Genomic DNA, 22,410 nt, shown 5'->3' on the forward strand with positions numbered 1-22,410 from the left:
TGAAGGATGATTTCAGTCATTGTTTTGCCTAACAGCACATGATTAAATGCTCTCCAACATATATTTAAGAACAGCTAATGATGAGAGGCTTTGAGCATTTTAATGGGTTTGAATATCCTTTTGCCCTTAAATTTAATTGGTCAATTTTTCTTCAGCAGGAATGGGATCATTCACATTACTCAGTTGGGTAAGAAAGTGATGGCTAAAGGAAAAAGACAAAAAATAATTCAGAATGCTGATATTGATGCCATGTTTTATTTGCGGGATTTGCTGCTCACTTTAAATTCACAAATAGACAAGTAAATAAACCATTTACTCCAAAAGTAGGCACAACCACACACTTTAAAACAGGAAGCATTTGTCATCATGACAGAAAAGATTTTATTTCCATACACAGAAGTCCACGATATGTGTAGTTGAAACAAGTAGGGTATTACTGTTACTGTCACCTGCTTTGTCACAATTATCAGTTAAGAAACATCCAAACTGGAGTTGCACTAAATCAGAACAGTAAAAGAAGCACAGAAGGAAATGCAGAATTCATCTAGAGTTGTTTTCTCATATCTGAGCAGACAATAAGCTACTCAGCTCAACCAGAGGCTGGCTCCCTGAAGCCTAAGCCTGTCTTGCTCCTAGAAAGATGGATCATCTCAGGATCTCCCTGGTATTTTGGCTTCACTTATCCTTTATCATGAAGGTGCACACAGACTTGGCAAAATGTCTGGTTGGATTTTTCCCACCACCATGCTGTAGTTTCATATGGATCCCACTGACAAGCAAGGTAAAACACACGAAATTCCATCTGAACTTAAGAAAACACTTTTTTACTGAGTGAGAGCTGTTGAACACTGACACAGGTGATCCAGGGAGACTGTCAGCATTTCCTGGTCAGTCAAAGCCTAGCTGGACACAATCCTGGCCCATGTGTGCAGAGGGATGGGCTAGATAATGTGGAGATGTTATTCCCAACTTCTACAGTGTTGTGATTGGTTCTGTGATGAGCTCAGCATCTCAAGGCAGCAGAAGCTGGCCATAGGGTGCCTGGAGGTGAGGGAAGAGATCCTTTTCATATGTACCTGTGGCATTTCCAAATACATAGCAGACAGAGTAACACTCTCCATAAAACTAAAGGGTGGAATATTGATAAATCATTCTTAAACAAGGTTTAATAGGAAGAGACTTGATGTTTTCACTTGGCTGTAAAGCAGGTTTTAGCTTTCAGAGTATGTGCCTTTCATAAGAACATGCTGTGCATATTGTACAATGACAATAGAAAGCTGGTGGTCTGTAGACTTCAATAAGCTTCATCAGGAGGGTTAAACTGAGAGGTTAAAGAGTGACAGGAGTCAAAATAGGCTTTTTTTGGCATCCTTTCTCCTCTTAGCAGAAAGAAAAGGACACCAAATAGCTTAAAGGTATGAGTCATAAGCTCAAAAGGGTTAAGAGGTTTCTCTTAAGAAACAAAGAAGCATCACTGCTAGGATCAGCACTCAACTTTCCCATCATTGTAATATGCTCTAGTGCAATCTTTGTTCTCATTAAACAACTCTAAAATGAGTGTCTACATCCCAAACTGACAGATGTATAAACTGAAGCACAGCATCCGTTCAAGCTCAAGCATTATCTAGCAGTCCAGTGAGAAGAGTTCTGGTGGGAACGCAAAGTCGGCTGCTGCTTTGAGAGCTCTCACCAGTGGTGGGTACTCCCACAGACAAGGAAGAAGCTTCTGAAAAGGTATGGTTTCTTCTTTACCCCTCTCCAAAAAAAGTGAGATTAGAACCTCAGAAAGTTTACTGTAGTTTTATGCAGTCTACTTCCTCCGTGATTGGCATTGCACTTGTTCTCAGGTCCAAATCTGTGCTGGATTTGCTTCCCTTATACGTTGACCTCCATCTGAGCAGCATGATCTTCTTGAAGTACTTCATGGTGTTGTTTTTCACGGTTAGGAAAAACATGGTGTTTATCATGCTGTTGCTCATGGCGATGCACTCAACTATGTAAAAGGCAGTAAGATAATGCTTCTCCTTCACCAAGATGTTGGGGAAGAAGTCCCGGACAATTGTGAAGCCATAGAAAGGTGCCCAGCAGAGAACATAGGCAGTCAGGATGCACATTAGTACCATAACAGTTTTCCTTCTGCACCGAAGCCTCTTTCTGATTTGTTCTGTCTGAAATCCTGGGACGGTTTTAAACCAAAGCTCCTGAGAGATCCTGGCGTAACACAAGGTCATTGTAATCACAGGTACCACAAATTCAATGCCAAAGATGAAGAGAAAGTATGATTTATAGTACATCTGCTGGTCAACTGGCCAAATTTGGCCACAGAAAATTTTCTCCTGGTTTTTCACTATAAACAACACGGTTTCAGTAGCAAAGTATGCAGATGGAATAGCTACAATTATGGAGACGACCCAGACCAAGGCAATGAGGAAGGTTGCTGTTTGATAATTCATGCGTGGTTTCAGTGGGTGAACAATGGCCAGATACCTAGAACAGAAAAATAAATTCAAAATGAAGTCTGAAAACACTGTTGATCAGAACACACTTCAAAATACACGCAAACAGAATCAGGCAGGAGGAAATTGCTGTCGTTCCTGAGGGGAGAGCCTGAACATATTCGTCTGTAAGGACACGATCATCTGTAAGAACATTCTGTGAAGTAGCAGCCAAGAGCTGAGTTACAATTTTGTATCACAACTTTTCCTTTTAAAAGGGAGCAAAAGTTTGAAAAATGCAGTATTACACATCTATTCAGGTTCAGGGAAGAAAAGACAAACATGTAGAATCAGGAAAATGTTTTCCCTAGGCAGAGAGCAACATAAATAGCTCTTTTTATAAGGAGGTTAAATATATATCACAGTGTTTTTCTTATTTCTGTGGTTATTCCATGGGGTGCAAAGACCTGAAGGTGATACTAATGTATGGTTGCAGGTGAACATGATTTTAAGCCACCTACAGAATGTATAAAATACCTATTTTATAGATGCATAATTTAGAGGAGTGTGTATCTATTTTCTGCCCATGCTAATCCTTTCTGTGCGTGTTCTGGGGTTCTGGAGGTGACCATTGTTTATTCACCTTAAAGGTACAGTATTAAGTAATATGGCAAAGCAGAAAACTGAAGTTAGCTATTTGCACTGCTTGGGACTGTAAAGTTGCAAGGTTGTAGTATTCTGCTAGGAGGAGATTTTTATAAGAGGTCCCAGTACAACTGTGTTTAACCCAAAGTATTGTTTCAAAAAGTGGGATGTCTCATTCCTTTGGAGTCTATTCCATTTGTATATATTCAATACATAGAATAGCATCCATAAGATATATTCATTCCAAAGTAAAATGGAAAGTCAGCAGCACTTTTCATCGGCCAGATCTTGGAAGCAGATGAATTGTTCATGGCTCTTAATAGTTCAGGGTAAATGTCAGGGGACAGCAGAATGAATCAGCCTCATTGTGGAGCAGATATGTTAACACTTTTAGATCAGGTCCTGGGGAAGTATGTTGTGGCAGAGTGTATGTGTATGTATTCATAAATACGCATATCTGCTCAGCAGAACACTTGGCTGGATGGGATCAATCTGCCCAACACAGTCAGGAGGAAGATTTTGTGGTGGATTTCCTGGTTGTCATTGCTTACCACACTTGGGCTGTTACCATAGAGTGGTCTTGCAGTTCATGAACTGAATTCAGATGAAAGTGTCCTGGAAGATGTGCTCCAAAAGTGTACCTAAGACACACTAAGTGCCCATGGGTGTTTGGTCCAGGGGACCCAGCTAAAGATTTGCAGTGTGGACATTGGACCCTTATTATGCGCTCTTCTTTTTCAGATGTTGTATTTTTTCTAGTGCAGGTGTGGGCTTAAAAAAGTGAAATTCCTATTTTTTCATGTGAATAGAGATGGAGGAAGAAGAAAGAGAGCTCTCCCTAAAGGAAATCCTCAGTGGGACAGACTTACTTGCTTTACAGGGCTGATTCCTTTTGAATTATCTAAGCATGGGAAGACTTTTCTTGGGAGCCTGTTCTTTTTCGACACAGAAGTCAACAATCCATGTGACGTAACTAACATGGACTAGGTGATTGTTAAAAAATGAGGTTTCTCTCTGTTTACCAGGTCAATAGCTTGCAAAAAAAAAAGAAAAAGAAAAGCAATGAAACCAAAACAGAGTGTTCTTACAACAAGCTTCAGTAATTAATCTTTACCAGGCTTGTTTTTAAAGATGTGTGGGAAGATATGCTATAAATCTGATTTCTTAGCAGACATAAGGGCGCCATGACCCATGTTACTTCATCAACCTGGGATGCACTAGCACAGCTTTCCAAGAAAACTTCGTAAGAGCTGAAAAACTGATAGAAAATGGTAATGCATACATGGAAATGTTTAGAAGCTGCACCCCGAGTCCTCAGCTGCTGTGGAAAGGATATTCTGATAGATGCTCGTTAAGGATTTGCTCTGTAGGAGCCGAAGGCAAAAAAACTCTGAACTTCTCGAGTCTTTTCATAGAGTTCTGTTGATGTCAGGAACAGCTGGATCAACCATACACAAGCTGTATCTGTACAGCCTTCAGCAGGGCTAACTATTCCTGAGCTGACTTTTGCATCAGGGACTGAAAACTGCAACACTGTACTAAAGTTTGAAATGGCACGTGAGAGAAACTGGGGAAAAGAAGAGAAAGGAGTGGTGGGAGTCACATATGTACGTGCAGAGGGTCTACAGAGATGTGTATTGTGTTTGTATGTGAAAGAGGTTTTGTGATGATGGCCTTTCTGTAAAGAGTTTAGTGAGCAGGTCTCTGGCTTTCTGTGAGCCAGTCATGTCAGACTTATGCCAGCACCAGGCTGATCCTCAAGTGCCTGGAGTCAGAGTCAATGGTGCATCAGGCTGAGAGAAGAGTCTTGAGAAAAGATACAATTAAATTAAATCATTAAAGTTCCTGGAGTAAAAAGCAGTCTCCCAGGACTGCAGCTCAATTGGAAAAAAAATCCCCACTGAAAAAATGGTCAGGCATCAAAACAAGCTGCCCAGGGACTAGTTCACAGAAAGTATGGATGTGGCACTGGAGGACATGGTTTGGAACCTCGGGAGCTGTGGCCACATTTCTGTGGAGTCGTAGCATCCCACTTACCTGTCAACAGCTATGGCCAGGAGAGCATTGGTCGAAACGTAGAAGGAGACAGTTCGAAGGTAGTTGACTGAGGCACAGAGGACATGGCCGTGCTCCCAGGACAGCTGCTGCACCACGTAGTAGTCCATCTCAAAGGGGCAGCACACGATGGCCACGATGAAGTCTGAGATGGCCAGGTTGGCAAACAGCAGGTTGGTGAGGTTTCGCAGCTTCTTGTAGCGGGCGAGAGCAGCGATGAAGATGAAGTTGCCAATGCCACAGACCAGCATGATGCCAACCAGAGCAACCCCGATCACAATCTTGGCTGTGAAGAAGGTGCGGGTTTTGGTCATGTCATCTTCACTGTCCAGTGGCAGGTCATAATCGCCGTAAGTGAAGTTGAAAGGGAAAGAGAAGTTTCGCAAGGAGGTGAAATCCCCATCGTGGATGTTGTAGATTGCAGCAAAGTTGAGGCGGGTGGTAGCATTTAGGCTGCGTTCAGTTTGCTCCGTGGCCATGCCTGTCTTCTTTTGGCATGTGCAGTTTGGCTGGCCCTCGGTGTTGTGTCAGCCCAGTGTGGCAGGGCACAAGAGTGGCAGGAGAGAGCCCTCACCCAAAGCTTCTTTTTGAGCAGTGAGCAACCTTGTCTTTGTCCCCAGAAGATTCTAGGAGAACAGCCTCACTTATCTCCTTCTGTGGAAACAAAAAGAGGAAAATGTTTCCTGAAAGGATGACAGCAAAAGTACTGATCTTGAAGGAAAGCAATAGCCACCTTACTGCCCCACAGATCTGCTGCTGCATGTGCACAGAAGGAGGAAATACCCTGTGAAGGGATGCTTCTGTTCTCACAAAATAAATGCTTCTAGTTGCTTCGTGCACTGTTTGTTACAGCAGCAGTTTTATTTACCAGCAATGAAATTTTCATCAGGCAGTGAAATGACAATATAGGAGGAATATAAAGTCTGGTTTAAGCCTCCACTGGCCCGCAAGCCCATGGTGCTGTCATCACTATGCTAGGTAAAAGACTCTAAAATGACAACTCAGTGTGCTGTAAAGCATTTGATGTGCCTTTTGGACAAAGTTTATGCTTTATTTTGGTTGTTTCAGAGTGATGTGGTAGAGGAGAACGAAAAGAGAACTGATGTCCTTGCTTCTAAATACTTTTCTTAATGAAGTAAGAGTTGCAAAGATCCAAGAAAATACTAAATCCAGCACTTTCCCTTTTGGCAGCCATTAACTGAGGATAAGATTTCCTGCCAGCATAATCCATTATCACTTCTGTCAAAGAGGTGAAGCTCTGCCAATTTGCAGAGACACGAATTTTGTCCCGTGAACCAGCTTGTAGAGCTTAGCTGTGATGGCAGATCTGCCATTCACAGGGAAAGTGTTTCCACAGGGAGTGAAAGGTGAAAGGGAAAATCTTCTGTAAGCAAGACAGTGCCTTGCATTTTTGATGCTGGGGAGGAGCAGGCTCCTGTCTTTGTACTGCTAAATGTACCAAATATTAAAAACAATTCTTTTTTTCCCACGCAGAGGGGAAAAATAAATCTCATCTACTCCTTCTTTTTGCCTCTCAGTATCAAAATGCTGAGAGGGCATCTTCTTCTATCTTCCCATGATCCATCTAGGAATCTTCACACCAGAGTCCTGGCTGTTAGGACAGTCTCACCTCATCCCAGCAGAGGATCAGGGAGCATTACTGCTTTTTCTGCCCTCAGGCAGCAAGTCCTCAGGGTGTCAAACTCTAGTGAACAATAGCAGTCACGGCTACAAAGGGTAATCTGTGTAGTGGAGCTGTTGCTTCCTTCTTTCCCTGGAACCACCCTCGGACCCTGATGTACCGACACTTGAGAAATATCTATCAGAAACTCTCTTTTACAACTTCGGTCACCACGTTGTTTTTCAAACTGAGCATTGCAGAACAGAATAACAGAAAGCCAAAGCCTGAAACCAAACAGTTCTGACAACGAGCTGCTTTAGGAGACATCTCCACAGCTGCCTGGAAAGGTAAACATTCGTCTAAGAGAAGTGCTAAATGAACACTTGAATACAAAATCTGTTGTCCAAAGCAAGGGGCAGCATCTGTGTCAGATTTCGCTGCTAAATACCAAAAGAAATATAAAGTAAATACAGACAACACAACCATCCACAAACTGACATCACACTATCAAGCAAAGGGTACCTGCAGTTGAGCTCATCTTCTCGGAGGTCTGAGGCACCCTGTGGAGAGCCGCCAGGTTTCTCCTCTGCACGTGCTGCTGTTTCAGGAGGAAAGGATCACTGGAAGTAGCCCAAGGACTCCGCTGAGCTCTCCTTTCTCTCCCATTCAGGTTAGCCCTGTGCTCAGGGGAGGATGGCTCCTCTGCCTCTGTGCCTGCATCTAAAGCCTTTGCTCAGTGGGAGGCACCTTGAAGCTGTCCGTGCATTTCTGATTTTAAAGAGGCAGCACGATCTGGAGACAATAGAGCACAGCCCTTTTGGGGTTCCTCTGCCTTAAACCCCCCGAATGCACGGAATTGTCAGAGTGGCTTTGTTAGCAAGCCTGAGTGTGGAACATAAAAGCTCCGGTTTGCCCTTGCTCTTTGGGTTTTGCCCGTGCTGGTCAGCAGCAGCCTGCACCTGATGTGCCACAGAAGCAAAATACAAACCTCCCACTGGAAAGGAGGGGGAGGAAGGATGTGCTTTCCCCGGGAACCTTTCTCTGTGTGTCTCTCTCTGGCTATTGTCTTTAGGACTGCAGCTGCGGTAGCTCCAGCAGGAGGGACACACAGTGAATAGCCGTAAATCAGAGGACCCCTGACAGCTTTCCTTGCCCTCTTAGGGAATCAGACCGGAAAAATGGCAGTAAATCCTTATAGACTTGGTATCCTTTGCTAATGCTGCCTCCTCACTGCTCTGAAGCACTCACACCTGAGGAAGAAGTTATTCTGCTTTCCAGTTCTCCAGAATGAAAGGAAAAGTGTGGCACATCACCTGTCTTCTTCACCTCCAGACTTATTCACTTAGCTGACGTTTTCCAGGGTCTGTAGTGGGACACATTACATAGTCCCCAGCAGATGACACCATCAGAGGCTGTCAAAGGTCATGAAGAGTGTAGGGGGTTTGCAGAAAACTTAGACTGTGTGTCCCCAGTGCACATTCACAAGGCTGGGCTCTGGTGAGCTAGTGGGCACTTAGCTCTGGAAAAAGAAGGTAAGGAAAGAAACCTGCGAATGTAAAATAAACCTGGGGTAGAAGAGCCACTACTGTGGCATTCCTTCCAGAAAACTTGAACAAGATGGGAAAGTCCCCAATGTCTGCAGACAGCAGGGAGGATTAAGAATTTCACAATAAATACTTTGCTTGGCTTTGTTTTGAACAGCCAGTCTAATATTTGAAAATACACTAAGGGATTTTAATGTCCTGAGAGGGTGCAACCAGAACGACAATGAGGAAATCAGATCCGGTTCACCTGCTACATTTTGTCACAAAAAATGTAAATATAGTAAGTGTAGAGAGAGAGTCAAAGGAAACTCTGTACATCAGAGCCATGTTAAAACTATCCCTAAAATGGGCCACATTAACCTTAAATGCCCCCGAAGAAAAGCTGAGACACTAAAGGGAGTTCTGTGTTTAGTATGTTCATGATCTCTGTAAGACTTTGTTCAGCTGTCTCACATGAAGTTATCTATTAGGCTAATCAAGCAATATGATGTCCAGATATTTATATTCCTTTAGGCCAAAACCTCATCTGCTGCAGAGCTGTCTCTCCCCATCGACTCAAGGCAAGCTGGCATCAGAACCTTGATAACTCCAGATGTGTGCTGCGTGCTCAGTGCAAGCTTCTGTACAGCAGTAGTTCATCTCCTGTGCTCCAAGGAATTGTGCTGTCTGTGTCAAGCTGTTTCTCAGAGAAACAATATGATTTATATGTGCTGTTCAAGGCAGTGCTTTGTAGCTGTTGATTGTCATCGAATTGAGAACAAAACCAGCGGTGCTGGGAATGGTCCTTGGGCAGAGTGGAAGTTCAGGAGTGAGTCTAGAACCTCAGTGACTGTCCCAGTACCCTGCCCCATTGCAGCAAGGGCTAGTGTGGTAGTCTAAGGGCTCTAAAGCTGTGGGGTATATGTAGCAAGTGTATGCACATGATTCGGGTGTGTGATTTCTGCAGGGGACAAGCTTTCTCCTTAATAACGTTAACTGATGATTCCCCAGTGGTGTCACAACATTCAACACAGCATCACAAGGCATTTCCTGGGACTAGTGTTGCCAGTGTGATAAATTCAGGCTGAGATAGAAAAGTTGCCACTGAAAACTATCATGGAAAACACTGTATTGGGATTGCATGGTGTGGTTTTAGCTAGATGGGGGGACACAGAGGTGGCTTCTTTGAGAAGCTGCTAGAAGCTTCCACCAGGTCTGGCAGAGACAAGCCCTGATGGGTCTGAAGGTGGATGTGCTGCTGGCCAAGGCTGGGCCAACGAGAGAGGTTGGTAATATCTCTGTGATAACATATTTAAGAAGAAAATCAGAACAACAGGAGACACAGTTGTGGGTTGTTTTGTTTGTTTTTTTTCTAGACAGAGAAGAGCAGAAGATGAGAATATGTGAGGGAAACAATATGGAAACACCAAGGTCAGTGGAGAAGGAGGGACAGAAGGTGCTCCAGGCACCAGAGCTGGGATTCCTCTGCAGCCTGTGGTGATGAGCATGGTGAGGCAGCTGTGCCCTGCAGCCCATGGGGATCCATGGGGATGCAGAGATCCACCCACAGCCCATGGGGATCCATGAGGATGCAGAGATCCACCCACAGCCCCTGGGGATCCGTGGGGATGCAGAGATCCACCCACAACCTGTGGAGATCCATGGGGATGCAGAGATCCACCCACAGCCCATGGAGATCCATGGGGATGCAGAGATCCACCCACAGCCCATGGGGATCCATGGGGATGCAGAGATCCACCCACAGCCCATGGAGATCCACAGGGAATGCAGAGATCCACCCACAGCCCATGGGGATCCATGGGGATGCAGAGATCCACCCACAGCTCATGGAGATCCACAGGGAATGCAGAGATCCACCCACAGCCTGTGGGAGAGGTGCCCATGCCAGAGCAGGTGGGTGCATTCCAGCAGTTTTGGGAGGACTGCTGCTTGTGAGAGGCCCCATGTCAGACAGGTTTGTGGAGAGCTGTCTCCCATGGGAGGGACTCCACAGTTTCACAGGGGAAGGACTCCTCTCCTGGATCAGGGGAAGAAAATCTCAGTGATGAACTGACCAAAACCCCCATGCCCTGTCTCTTTGCATTGTCAGTGGGAAGGAGGGAGGGTTGGGAGAAGAAAGGGTGTTTTTAAGGGCTTTATTTTATTTTTCATTATCTTCCTCTGAATTTTTTTAGTAATAAATTCACTTTTTACCTCTAGGCTGACCCTGTTTTACCTCTGGAATGTTTTCTCCCAGTCCTTATCTCAACTCATGAAGTCTTCATTACATTTTTCGCTTTCCTCTGCCCGGCTGAGGCAGGGGAATGTGAGTGAGCGACTTTTATGGGTGCCTGGCATTTGCCAGCATCAAACTATGATAAGATTCACATTCTTGTTTATTTGTTTCAATCATTAATATGCTCACTGGTTGAATGGAGAGGTTGTTTGGAGGCAGAATGATGCAAAAACAATTGCAGTGTAAAGAACTTGTTTGGAGACTTTTAAATCATGAAGTTCTAAACCCAGCATTTAGCCTGGGAATGGACCTGAGGACTCTGGCCCTTCATTTCAAAACACCAAACTCACCAGCTACTGTCTAATTTTTCCTAATTGCTAAATAAATTGGACTCTGAGTGAAGTAATTAATCTTACCGAAGCTTTGCATAAAGTATAGCTGGAGTTTTCCAAAGGTTGCTAATATAAATCAGGCAGTGAAGTGGGACAAAGCATCAAACTTGTGATTTTTCTGGGAAAACAAGCAAACAGATGGTGCAGGCACACATGGATTACAACAATTTGTGTGTATTTTTCCTCAGTATTCCCACCATTTGGCTCAGGGGCTTTACTCAGTCTGAGAGTCTGTAACTGATGTTAATGAACACTACATTTGCCTGCAGAAAGTTAGGTATGTATTTTTTTAATACATGGAAATGTGCCTTGTGGCACAAGAGGGAAGTGACTTTTCGATAGAGTTTGGCAAAAATATTTGGCACACGGAAGGAATCCCACCCTACTCAGCTGTTCCAATGGTAACTTGGGATGTGGAAATGTTGTGGAAAGGAGTAGAGAAGAATTTGACTTTATTACTGGATTATGCCACCATGTTAGTTTCCTCTTAACCACCTTCTGCTTCCTCACTGAGTCTGCATCACTTTGTGGTTTGGGAATAGGCACAAAGCACGTGAAGGAACCATAGAGCAGGCTGTCAACAGCCACAGTGACGCTCTGACAAGATGGTTGTCAGCACGGCTGGAACAGCAGATGTGTCACTTCCATCCAAAAGGTCTTTTTCTTTCAGAGCAGCACAGGTTTCTGTGGACAAGGCCATTCAGGTGGCTCTCACAGCTGAATGACACAAGATTTAGCTGAGTTGCTCAGAGCACCCTTCATGTACAAGGTGACGCAGGGGCAACCAGCAGCTCTTTTCCAAGTAGAGGCTCCTTTGTTTTCACTTGTCTGGTTCTTTTCCCCCCTATTTTATAATTATCTAAATGTCTATTTCCCACTTTTCTCATCTTTGTTCATCCTTCTGTGACTGTGTAGGAAAATGGTGTTTATTTAGCTCACTTCAGCCTAGCATTGCATTTTGTGAGGAGCAACCCCTGCCCTCAACCACAGTGTATGAAATATGTAGAAATAGCTCTAAGAAGCTGATGTTCTTGCTATCACTTGTCACCCTCACTAGAGAAGCAAAAATAACAGTATTTGGGGCAGGGTAGGAAACAAGGACCAGCCCAGGGACTGTGCATGAGTCTTGATGCCACAGCATATGACACGAATGACAACAAGAAAAAACATTTCAGTCTTTAAACATTCAACTTTTTGTTCAATTATTAACTATTCCTTTGGGTTTTCTGGATGTATTTTTCAGGCTTTGTGTGATTGTTTGTTTGTTTGTTTGTTTGAAATCTGCCTGCCTTAGAGCAAATGTCTCTTAGCACAAACCTTCTCTTGAGCAGAAGGCCTCTGCAAGGTAAATATTAAGAAATCTCAGGATTATTGTCTAATCTGTTCCTGGGCTGTGTTACAGATACACAAATGTTGGGGTTTACGATTCTTCATTTTGTTTCTTTCTCTCAGGGAATTTTCCCGATGTGTTTTGCTAAGAGATAATAAGGACCAGGTAGATAAAAGAAGTTTCCAAGCTCAGGGGAGGAGGGCACTTGGCTGCACTCCTCTTATATGAGGGTTTCTCTCCAAGGGGAAGAGATACCACAGAATTGGGCTGGGATAAAAGCGCAGCTGCTGGGGGGTATTCCTTCTTCTTCTCTGGGCATTTGGAGGGGAAGGAGGCTGCAGTGGCTGTGGGGAGAATTCCCCACCACTGCGGGGTTCTGTCTCCTGCTGTGTTTTGCCATGAGTGGAGCTCTGCTCCTAAGAGCGGCTGATGCACTGGGACCTTTCTAACACCAGGCCTCACCAAACAAAGCACCCTTCACCATCTGCTGGTGCCTCAGGGGAAACCCTGGGATGCCTGAGCACCCTCCCCTTCCAAGGGAGCCTCTCCCTACCCTGTCTGGGAGCTGAGCAGCCGCTGCCCAGCTCTGCTGTTTCTCTCCCACTGCTCCGCCGTTTCTTTCCTACACTGTAACTCACAGCCCCTGCCTGCCAGGGCACCCCGCAGTTCCAGCTACAGCTGCAGAATTTCTGATACATCTCATCTACCGCTCCGGGACTTTGCTCATCCCTGCCTCCTCAGCTTGCTACTCCAATGCTCCTGCTACAGCTCCTGTTGCTATCCGGAGGGGGCACCAGGATTGACTCCCTCTGTGAGTTCATAAAGGAAGCCTTTTCTCCATCCGTTTGTCCTGGCCCGCCCGCCATTGCCGTGTGAGGGAACGCGGCCGAGCTGGCGGCACAGCGCCCCCTGGCGGCGCGGGGGAACCATCGCACCCGCCCTGCCCGGCCGGGAGCCACCAGCGCCCCTGGCGGCTGCGAGCGGAACTGCAGCCAGGGGAAAGCGCCCGCGGCCGGGAGAGCCTGGGACTGCCTTTGTGGTTCCGCTTGTTGGCGCTGCTGGCCCTGCTTGTCTGCCTTGTTATATATCTATTTATACTCTAAAAAGAAGTGTTATTCCTTTTCCCATATCTTTGCCTGCGAGCCCCTTAATTTCAAAGTTATAATAATTGGGAGGGAAGGGGGTCACATTTTTCATTCCAAGGGAGACTCCTGCTTTCCTTAGCAGACACCTGTCTTTCAAATCAAGACAACAAATAATTTGTGAAAAATGCTTTCCTGGCCTGATGGCAAATAAATTTTTTACGGTAGAGCATTAAATGAGCATAGACATTTAAAGTCTATGAAACTATTAAATGTTTCTTAGCTGCACCAGATAGTGCCACTCTAGTGGTCCTATTTAAAATTCCTTATTTTACTATCTCTGATCCAGAGCTGAAGACTGCATTTCACCTCTTCCTCAAGATTTATACGGGTTTATAAATACCCCATATTCAAAAGCCTTTGAATTTAGAAACATACAAAAGGAGCTTAATATGTCCTATATCTCATTCAAACTTGTCACTCCTTTGGATTTGCAGAGACAGTCTTGTTGACTTTGGATTCTTCTCAGAGAAACACTTGGTTCATCTTCTCTTTCCGGGGGTGCTCTGAGTTGTGGAATGTTTTTGGAAATTAAGCAGCTTTTGAATTGAAGTGTCTGGGTAGGAGATATGTCCTTCCAAAAACCTGCTGACTTCTTTGGCGGTCCAAGCAGGAAAAATTGGATGCTGCAGTAATTAAAAAAATTAGGTGTTATCCATTCCAGCTACAGTCTCAAATTTAAGCTCAATTGTCAGTACTTTCCTTTGCCATTGCTGTTCTCTGTTAACAAAGCCATGTGATTTGTATTATAACCACTTCAGCATCTTCTTTATTCTGTTCTTTCTATTCAGTGATCTTTACTTTCTGTTCATTTGCTGTGGACAGAATCCTGCTCCTTCACATCTCCCCTTTGGAATATTGTGGTGGGTTCACCATTGCTTTGTCATTGTCATTTGTCATTGACAATTCGGTATTTCACCATGGCAGGCAAAATGGTTCCAAGATTTTCTTGAATTCTAATTCAACAGAATAATGCTTAGTGGTGGTTTCATTTGAAGCTACTCAGAGCATGAAAACACAATCTTGGTGTCAAGATGAGTCATGAAAAGCTGGATTCACCTTATTTCTAACATAAGAAAGGCCTTGTGGTACTTCCGATATGGCATCAAAACTGCAGGGCTTCATCAGCTTCCTTCTCCTCCTATTTTTGAAGCTGTAGCATTGTAGAAGAGACAGTAGATGAAAGACATGTCCATACTCCCCAGACTAAGTGGAGGTGAAGTAAATCCATGCCAGATGTTGTCCATGCATGTTTTGAGGTGGAGTCTGTGTCCCCCTGGACACTCCAGGGCTGAATGCTGACCATGTGGCTGGCAGAGTGGTGGAACAGGCTCTTGTTTAGGGCCCTGTGGAATACAGGTTATTTATGGCCAAAAGGAGACAGATGCTGGTTTGTCTGAGAGAGCCAGCTCAAGGGCATGGATGTCAGAGCCTGGGGCTCAGCTCTCCCTTTCAGTGTGATACATAGACTGAGCTAAATACTTTGGAGCAGGAATGGCAAAGCCCCCACACTGCGAAAGAAGCCTCTTTACCATTTGGTTGTGGTGAGGAAGAAAACCTTCCCTTCTCTCTGCTGGTGGTCACAGTCATCAGGCAATTATACCCCCATGTTTCTTGTCTTTAAAAGTGCAGCCACACATTCTTGTGTAAAAATCCTTTTTGTTTGGTAGTAGAATTGATGAGTAGGGCTTCAGGGGTCCCACCTGAGTCAGGTAAGATTATCCATGCTCTTCTTTTTGTCGTATTAGCTGTAATGAAAGGCATTTTAGGCGATAATGTACAAAGTCTGGGTGCCTTAATTACTGGGATCACAACAAATATGCACCTTGTGGTTCAAATCACTGGTGGTGCTTTTCCTGGAATATTTAGAAATGCTGTGGACAAATTAGAGGCAATAGGAGAATGTGACATGGCTACACCTGTGTGGGAATGGGTATCCCTCAATTCCAGAACTGCAAGTTCTTGAGGAATAAAATGCATGCTAAGTCCCAGTCTTTTCAAAGGAACCTACTTATAAATTGTTTCTATTTGGCAGAGACCAAAATTGGCAGGGAATTGCCCTTTTGAAATCAGACCCCATTAATTGTGATCTTCCTCAAGCCCCCCTGTACAGGGGCTATGACACAGTGCCACAAAACTAGCTCAGGGGGAATGAGCTGTCCAGCCCAAACTGGCATCTCTCAGCCTTGGGGATGCCATGGTTTAACCCCAGCTGGCAACAAAGCCCCACACAGACACTCATTTACTGCCTGTCCCTTCACAGAGGGATGGGGAGAAGAACCAGAAAGAAAATAAAAAAAAAACCTTAGTGGGTTGACATAAAAACAGTTTAATAATGGAAGAAAACTTAAATATAATAATAAAAATAGCAATAGCAGCAACAAGAATAGATAATTAAATCCCAAGAAATACAGTTACTCACCACTAGCTGACCAAAGCCCATCCAGTCCTTGAGCAGTGACCATCCCCTCTCAGCCATCTTCTCCCAGTTTATGTTCTGGCCATGATGCTCTGTGGAATGCAATATCCCTTTGGCCAGTCCTTGACTTAGGGCAAGCAATGCTCAGCAACAAGCAAATTAGTGTGTTAACAACATTATTAACATCCCAATCCAAAACACAGCCATGTACCAGCTGCTAAGACAAAAATGATCTCTGTCCCAGCCAAAACCACAAAAATGGATGAATCAGCTAGAATTACAATCTCCAGAACTTTTTTAGAAAGAAATTTAGATGTTCACAGGTCATTTGTATCTCTTGACTACTACTGATCCCAAAGTAAATTAGAAAGAGAAAAGGATGACACGCTGGATATTTGAGTACTAATACAGAAGGTTTTTTAAAGGCTCATTTCTCATGCAAATGCTGTCTGAAATCATGTCAGATTCTTTTCTATCCAATACCTGATCCATTACTTTGCCACTGGAGATTTTTACTGTACTATTTCCTTTTGCTGCTTTTGGAGCCAGCTACATCTTCCAGAGCTGTAGCCCTCTGTTGAAAGAACGATAAAGATGGTGAAAAGTCACCTGCTCCCTAGTACACAAGGACATTATGCAATGCTCTTTCTGCTAGAAATGTACAAACTGATTTTCCTGAGCTTTCTGCCTTGGTTTCCTGGGCAAAGGAACATTTTTTGCTTGTGTTTTAGTTCTGTTTGGCTGATTAAAAGGTCATTTGCTAAAGCCCACAGAAAGCTAGAGCATGTGTAAATTTATGTCAGCCCACTTAGTGAGAAAGGTACCAACATGATGGTGTGAAAGTCTGTGGGAATGAGATCTTTGGGGTACAAGGAGCCTGCTTGTGTCCCCTGCTAAGAAAGGACAATTCCAAAACATGCCCTGAAAGTCAAAGAGACAGTGCTACCCAGGAGAATTCAGGTGTCTGTTGTTTTCAGGATGTGCAATTTTTACAGTAAGACTTAGCATCCTCCAGCCCCAGTACACTTGACTAAAGAGATTTTAGTCAGGAAATTCAGCACCAGGCAGATGGAAGTGTGCCAAGTGTGCTCCCTGGAAGGGAAGCTCCTCCTCAGCTGTATTTGTACCAGCCATAGGAGAGTCTGCAGATACAGCTGGCAAGGCAGCAGGAGCTGACAAGAAAATATTGAGAACCCTCAGCTCTACTAATAACAGGTCCTAAAACCAGTGCCACTTCTTATTCTTTAGGTCTGTTCAAAACAAAGCCACCCTAAGATTATGTTCACCTGCTGATTTTAAAAGAATATCTGGTGCTGGTGGGGTAGTCTGAGGCTTGAGCCTTGATGTTTGAAGAGTTTGAAACAAATTCTGCAATTAAAATGGCAGGCAGCAGAAATGGCCAGTCATTAAAACTGATGTTTTTTTTCTTTGTAAAGGTGAACTATTGGAAAATAATAAAAATTAATCCCATTGATTGGATGGCCTGGGATCACTCAGAGAGGATAAACCTCTCTAGAACTCACACTGTCAGAAAACAGAGTCATTGTTAAGATGGGTGGGGTAGAGGGAGGTGGAAAGGGGCTCTTCTCTTTGAAGCACTCATGATGTCTGTCATGGTTAATTCTATGTTATGGAGTGATGTATTTGAAACCACATTGAAGCTCTCACTGTCTGTCAATGACAGCTTCACACAGTGCCCATCCACAGGAAAACACAAGATCTGCCTTAAAAAAAAAATTATGTGTTTTAGAATTTAGAGAAAATTCATTTCCACTCTTTACCAGTGAATGTCAAGCAATGGATTTCAGGAGTGACTCAGATGTTCTGTATGTGACCAAATATACAAAGGATAAAAAAAGTCCAAAGTCTTGGATTTCCTATAAGTTTTTGCAAGTTGTCAATGTTGGATCAAAGATTTAAATCTATTTTCTAAAGGTCAAATTTTATTTTTTATGTGATAACACCACTTAGTTCCTGATAGATCACTTCAGTGAATTGGATGGAACTGTACATAAATGACTGAAAGATTCCAAACCTCCATTATATATTAAATACAAATTTCCAGCCCTGCTTTAGGATCTCTCTTTCCTCCTCTGGATGGACCTGAATTTTTGTCTAGCAAACCACCCTTGCTAAAACATTTGATTTGAGAAGTGTACTTTAGAAATGTGGATTTTTTTTGTATTCTGCAGGCTCAAGAAATTTCAGGTGCTTCTTAGTTTCTAAGCAGTTTCTTATGCTGTCTGGTCTGATATCTATGATGATAAGCAAATGTGAAGTCATATACATGTGCTGGATTTAGGAATGGCATTAAAATTGGCAGCTAAAAAAACTCTCTGATGGAAGAATCGTGATGCTTGGAAATTAAGAGTTACTCTCAAGATAGATATAAGAAAAAACATGATTAAATCTTAAAGGAAGCTCACTAATACACAATTACTGGATAGTTTTGTAATCTGGCATGCAATTTTGCTCTGAGGCAAAAATTCCACACAAATCAATTCCAAAGTTTGCATAACATGGAAGGGGAAGTTTAGAAAAATCTGCTATTCTGTGTCTTGATGATACTACTCTTTTGTCCTGACCAGTATCTGGTCAAGGGCATGGAACAGAGGCTCAGATGGCCATGCTGTTAGTTCTGCTGTTAGTATTAGAATTTAAAGGTTGAAGAAATTGTATTTTGCAATAATGTCTGAGTTCTCGTATGTAAACTTTGGGACTGGAATTAAAAGAAGTCTTTTCTGTTGACATAGCTATTGACTTAGTGGGTAATTGTGATTAACTTGCACGCTTCTCTGCTTTCTCACTTTGAAATGCAAGGATCATTCCAGTGATGGTGATATTTGAGACTGAGAGGTTTACAGGTTCAGGGTTTAGAGAGCAACTGAGCCTGGCCAGTTTGCACTGGAAAGGCAGTAGTAGAAACAATAACATGGAACCTTAGGTAATTGCATTACAAGTCAGTGGCTGGTGGAGGAGAATGAGGGAGGTCTGAGCAACCCTTGGTCTGGTGTGAATGCAGGTGATAAGTGGCTGACTTCCATTACCCACAGGACACAAGAGATGAGTGGGGAAGCAGTGACTTAAGTGAAACAAGGTCAAATTTTGCAATACCTAGGAAAGACTGACATTCAAATTAAGTTTTTTTTAATTGGAATATCACAGTTTTGAGTTTGGAATATCACAGAGGGAGGTATCAACTTCTGGATGATGTGCTGAGTCAGATCAACACTGATCAACTCAAGAATCTGTCAGTAAACACTTAGTTTGGCTGTTCCTGGATTGTACCAGGAGCAAGCATTGAAATTGATTTTTCAGCAGCCATTCAGTCAATCAAAAAAGCCAAAAGCAGAACGGCACCAATTGTTATTGTCAGAAAAACCCACAAACACCAGAGGTATATGTCTAAAAAGGAGACAGAGGAGTCCTTCAAGTCTATTCAGACAGAGGGAGAGAGTCCACCAGGGCACATGCCTGTGGGCTTTTCTCTCTTGGGGTTTTGAAGGGTGAAGCCTCCTTTTATCCCCAAACTCCCGGCCACATGTTGCCCTCTTCCTTTCCCCACTGGCTGAGGTACTGGAAAGGTACAGTCTTCCTGAATTGTCTACCACATATCCCCCAAAACCTGCTGTTTTATCCCAAAGTTTAGCCTTGTGCAGACCCCCTTGTCTCTCTCAGAAGCCAAGCTGTCTGGGCTCTGTAACAAACCTGCTGCCCAAAGTCAGTAGAGACCTTAAAGATCCATTTTAAAGATGTTAACAGCCATACCTTCACACATCAAATTATTTGTAAATACATTATCACACACCTTTCCTCTCATTAGTTTGTGCCTTCTGGACTGCCAAACAAGCAAAATTATAGGTTCATAGGCTTTAAAAGGCTTCATTGGAGCCAGGCAGCCAAAAAAACTGAACACATGGAAGAAAATCAGTCATCTCCTAGGAGCAGGTGGAGAGAAAGTTGTTTAGCCATCACTAATATGAAAGGGTGATTTGTCAGCAGGAGATCAGTGTGAACAATTGAAACTTTTGTATGAGGGAAATGGGACAGACGGCAAATCAGGCTGAAGACCTGGAAACCCATTGAGGCAGATGACCTGCAACAGAAGTTTCCTTCAATTAAAACTTCTGGTGAATTTAAAATTTGCATCATAAAAGATTTTTTGCTCTTACAATGCCCATAGCTCTGTCACAGGGATGGTGTCTGATGGGACCAAATGTAATGCCTGGATGGTCCAGTGCCAAGCTGTTGACTGTAGCTTTTAGTGATGTGGCTTTCTGCCAAGCTCCAAAATGTCAGACAAACTGTTTGTGGCACCTAACAACATTTGCCTCTTCTCCATGAGTTATTCCACTATTTAGAAATATCTAGAGAACAGAGGTATCTGGACCTGCCACTCCTCTTGCTATCCAGCTGGTTTGTGGGGGTGTGTGTTAAAACAGCTGGATCCCATTTGTCTTGGCACTCCCAGTGCCTTTACTGCTGCTGGCAGGGATGGTGAACACTTCCCTGGCAGAGAACAGCAGCATTTTCTCCTCAGCTGCTGCTGCTGTTCCTTGAGCAAAATTAACAGAGCACAGGCACAGGGAGAACCAGCCTCTAGAGCTGCATTTGCAGAATTAATTTGCAAGTCAGGAAATTTATAGGATTGTTCCAATGCTTTGAGGAAAGTTAAGGAAAGCCCTGTAATGTCATAGCAAGTTACAATCCTTTCCAAGGGTAAAGGGATTCTTATAGTGCCTGTGTGTGCGCTCCATAAAATTAAGATATTGATAGATAATGGTATTTATCACCCCATCATTAATTTAGTCTTTTTAAATACTTCCCTTCAACCTATTTTACCTTCAGAACTCCAGAATCTGAGATTAATATGCTTTGACTGACATGCAGCAGATTAGGAATGTTGTGGGAGGGCCTGGTTGATTGAAATAGTTGGTATAGAGGTATGGAAATAAGGGGAGCATTCACTGTGCTGAAGATCTGACCTCCCTTTGCCTACTTTAGAAAGAAGGGTTAAAATTCTCTTGGTTACTAAAAGAGGTTTTGGTATGCATAAATGCCAGCTCAGAGAGCATCATGAAGGTCAATGAAAATGGGGTGTCTTGGGTTAGATGTAAGGTGTAACCAAAAGTAAGTATTCTACTACCATCCACATGAGCTGTTAAAATGGCTGGGGCAGTGTTCTTTATCCTCTCCATGATAACTCCAGCCCTGATAACTCTCTCTGGGGAAGCCGCAGCCACCCTGAGGGGGCCATCTCTGCTAATGGGCCACCAAGGTCTCCCAGAGTTTCTCATAAAGTTGCATCATCCCGTTGTGAGATGTCCCCCATGGGGGAGGAACCAACATTCCTACCTATAGATAATCTGGAGGTTTTGGGGCACCACAATACCAGCACGGGATTCCCAGAGAAGAGCTCTTGATGACCTCCACAGGACCTTCAGAGAAGGACCACATCCATCACTCCCATCATACTGCTGCCACCACCCTGACCAACAGGGTCATATTCTGATTTTGTTGGCATAAGCCACTGTTTCTGTGCTGTTGCCTTTATTGTAATTTTCCTATTGAATTGTAGTTCTGACTTGGCATCTCTCACAATATATTTGTGTGGACTTAATTCCTCCTGCTGATTTGCCATCAAACCAGTACACGGGGATAAACAGAAAATGAGATTTGTGCTCTTTTGATAGCATGATTATTTTCATGAAGTGCTTTCCATACTGTTTAGACATCTGGCTGGCCTGTGATGACCATGTGTCCTGATTGTGACTGTGGTGTTCTTACTGGCATCTGGCTGTGCAGCTGTGTCCTTTCCTCCTGGCTGAAAAGCTCGCTGCTCTCATCCCTGCCTCAGCTTCATCAGTACAGTTGTGATTCAGTTCACTTCAGGCTACACTTGGATCCATTTAAAGGCAAATCTGGACAGAGAATTTGGCTGTTCTTAGCACATTGTCTGACAGGAAGAGCTCTGTCATGCTGACTGACTTGGTGCTGAGTAGTTCCAGATGTCTGTTCCAGGTGTCTTTACCTGTATTTGTATTTAGACACTGCTCCTTTTCTGTCCCAGGAGTTCAGTATGAGTAGATACTCCATTTTAAAGAGAAATGCCACTGGAAGGGGAAGCTCCATGAACCTCTTTTTAGTTTAGCATTTACTCCCATAGCACAGCAGTCCACTTAGCCTAATTAGTCAGTCAGCAGAGCTGTGGGTGGAAGCATCACCAATTCTTTGAGATTCAGTCTGTACAAGAACAGGCATTGCCACAGTACCTGGACAGATCTGATGGCCTTGATCACCTGTGTTTTTGCACTAAATGATGGATGCTTTGTGTTGCAGTTGTCCTTTCACTAAAATATGAGCAGGTTAAGACTGTGCAATGAACACACAACTGGCAGAGAAAGTGTGCAGGGGAAATTTTGCATTGAGAAATTGTGGAAAAAATTGCCCCAGGGAGTTCTTTTGAAACCAATAACAATCTTCTCTAGCTTGAAAACAGCAAGACTTCTTTCCAGGGAAGTGTCCATTATGTCAGGAAAGCTGCTGCAAAAAGGAAGCCAGGTATGTGGGTTATGTATTTCCATGTAGTTTCAGTTCTTTCACATGGGCTGT

General features: G+C 43.6%; 1 protein-coding gene and 1 long non-coding RNA gene across 2 annotated transcripts; both read right to left on the bottom strand.

Moving 5' to 3' along the window:
* Positions 1–233: 233 nt before the first annotated feature.
* PROKR1 (prokineticin receptor 1) lies at positions 234–8,302 on the bottom strand. The gene is made up of 3 exons (XM_023923197.2): positions 7,279–8,302; positions 5,118–5,789; positions 234–2,487 (listed from the first exon to the last, which is right to left on the bottom strand). The coding sequence occupies exons 2-3, from the start codon at positions 5,612–5,614 to the stop codon at positions 1,791–1,793; spliced, it is 1,194 nt and encodes a 397-aa protein (XP_023778965.1). The 5' UTR covers positions 5,615–5,789; positions 7,279–8,302; the 3' UTR covers positions 234–1,790.
* A 5,205-nt stretch (positions 8,303–13,507) lies between these two features.
* LOC147655144 (uncharacterized) lies at positions 13,508–15,890 on the bottom strand. Its single transcript, XR_015283864.1, has 2 exons — positions 15,802–15,890; positions 13,508–15,127 (listed from the first exon to the last, which is right to left on the bottom strand). It is a non-coding gene; the product is annotated as an uncharacterized LOC147655144 (long non-coding RNA).
* Positions 15,891–22,410: the final 6,520 nt, after the last annotated feature.

The sequence above is a fragment of the Cyanistes caeruleus genome, chromosome 2, assembly GCF_971803275.1.
Source record: "Cyanistes caeruleus chromosome 2, bCyaCae1.hap1.1, whole genome shotgun sequence".
NCBI lineage: Eukaryota > Metazoa > Chordata > Aves > Passeriformes > Paridae > Cyanistes > Cyanistes caeruleus.

Bases quoted from the DNA above. Each gene is read 5' to 3' on its own strand.
- PROKR1 (XM_023923197.2), bottom strand. From the start codon at position 5,614: ATGGCCACGGAGCAAACTGAACGCAGCCTAAATGCTACCACCCGCCTC. The intron at 2,488-5,117 runs GTAAGTGGGATG...TTTCTGTTCTAG, and splicing joins CTGGCCATAGCTGTTGACAG to GTATCTGGCCATTGTTCACC.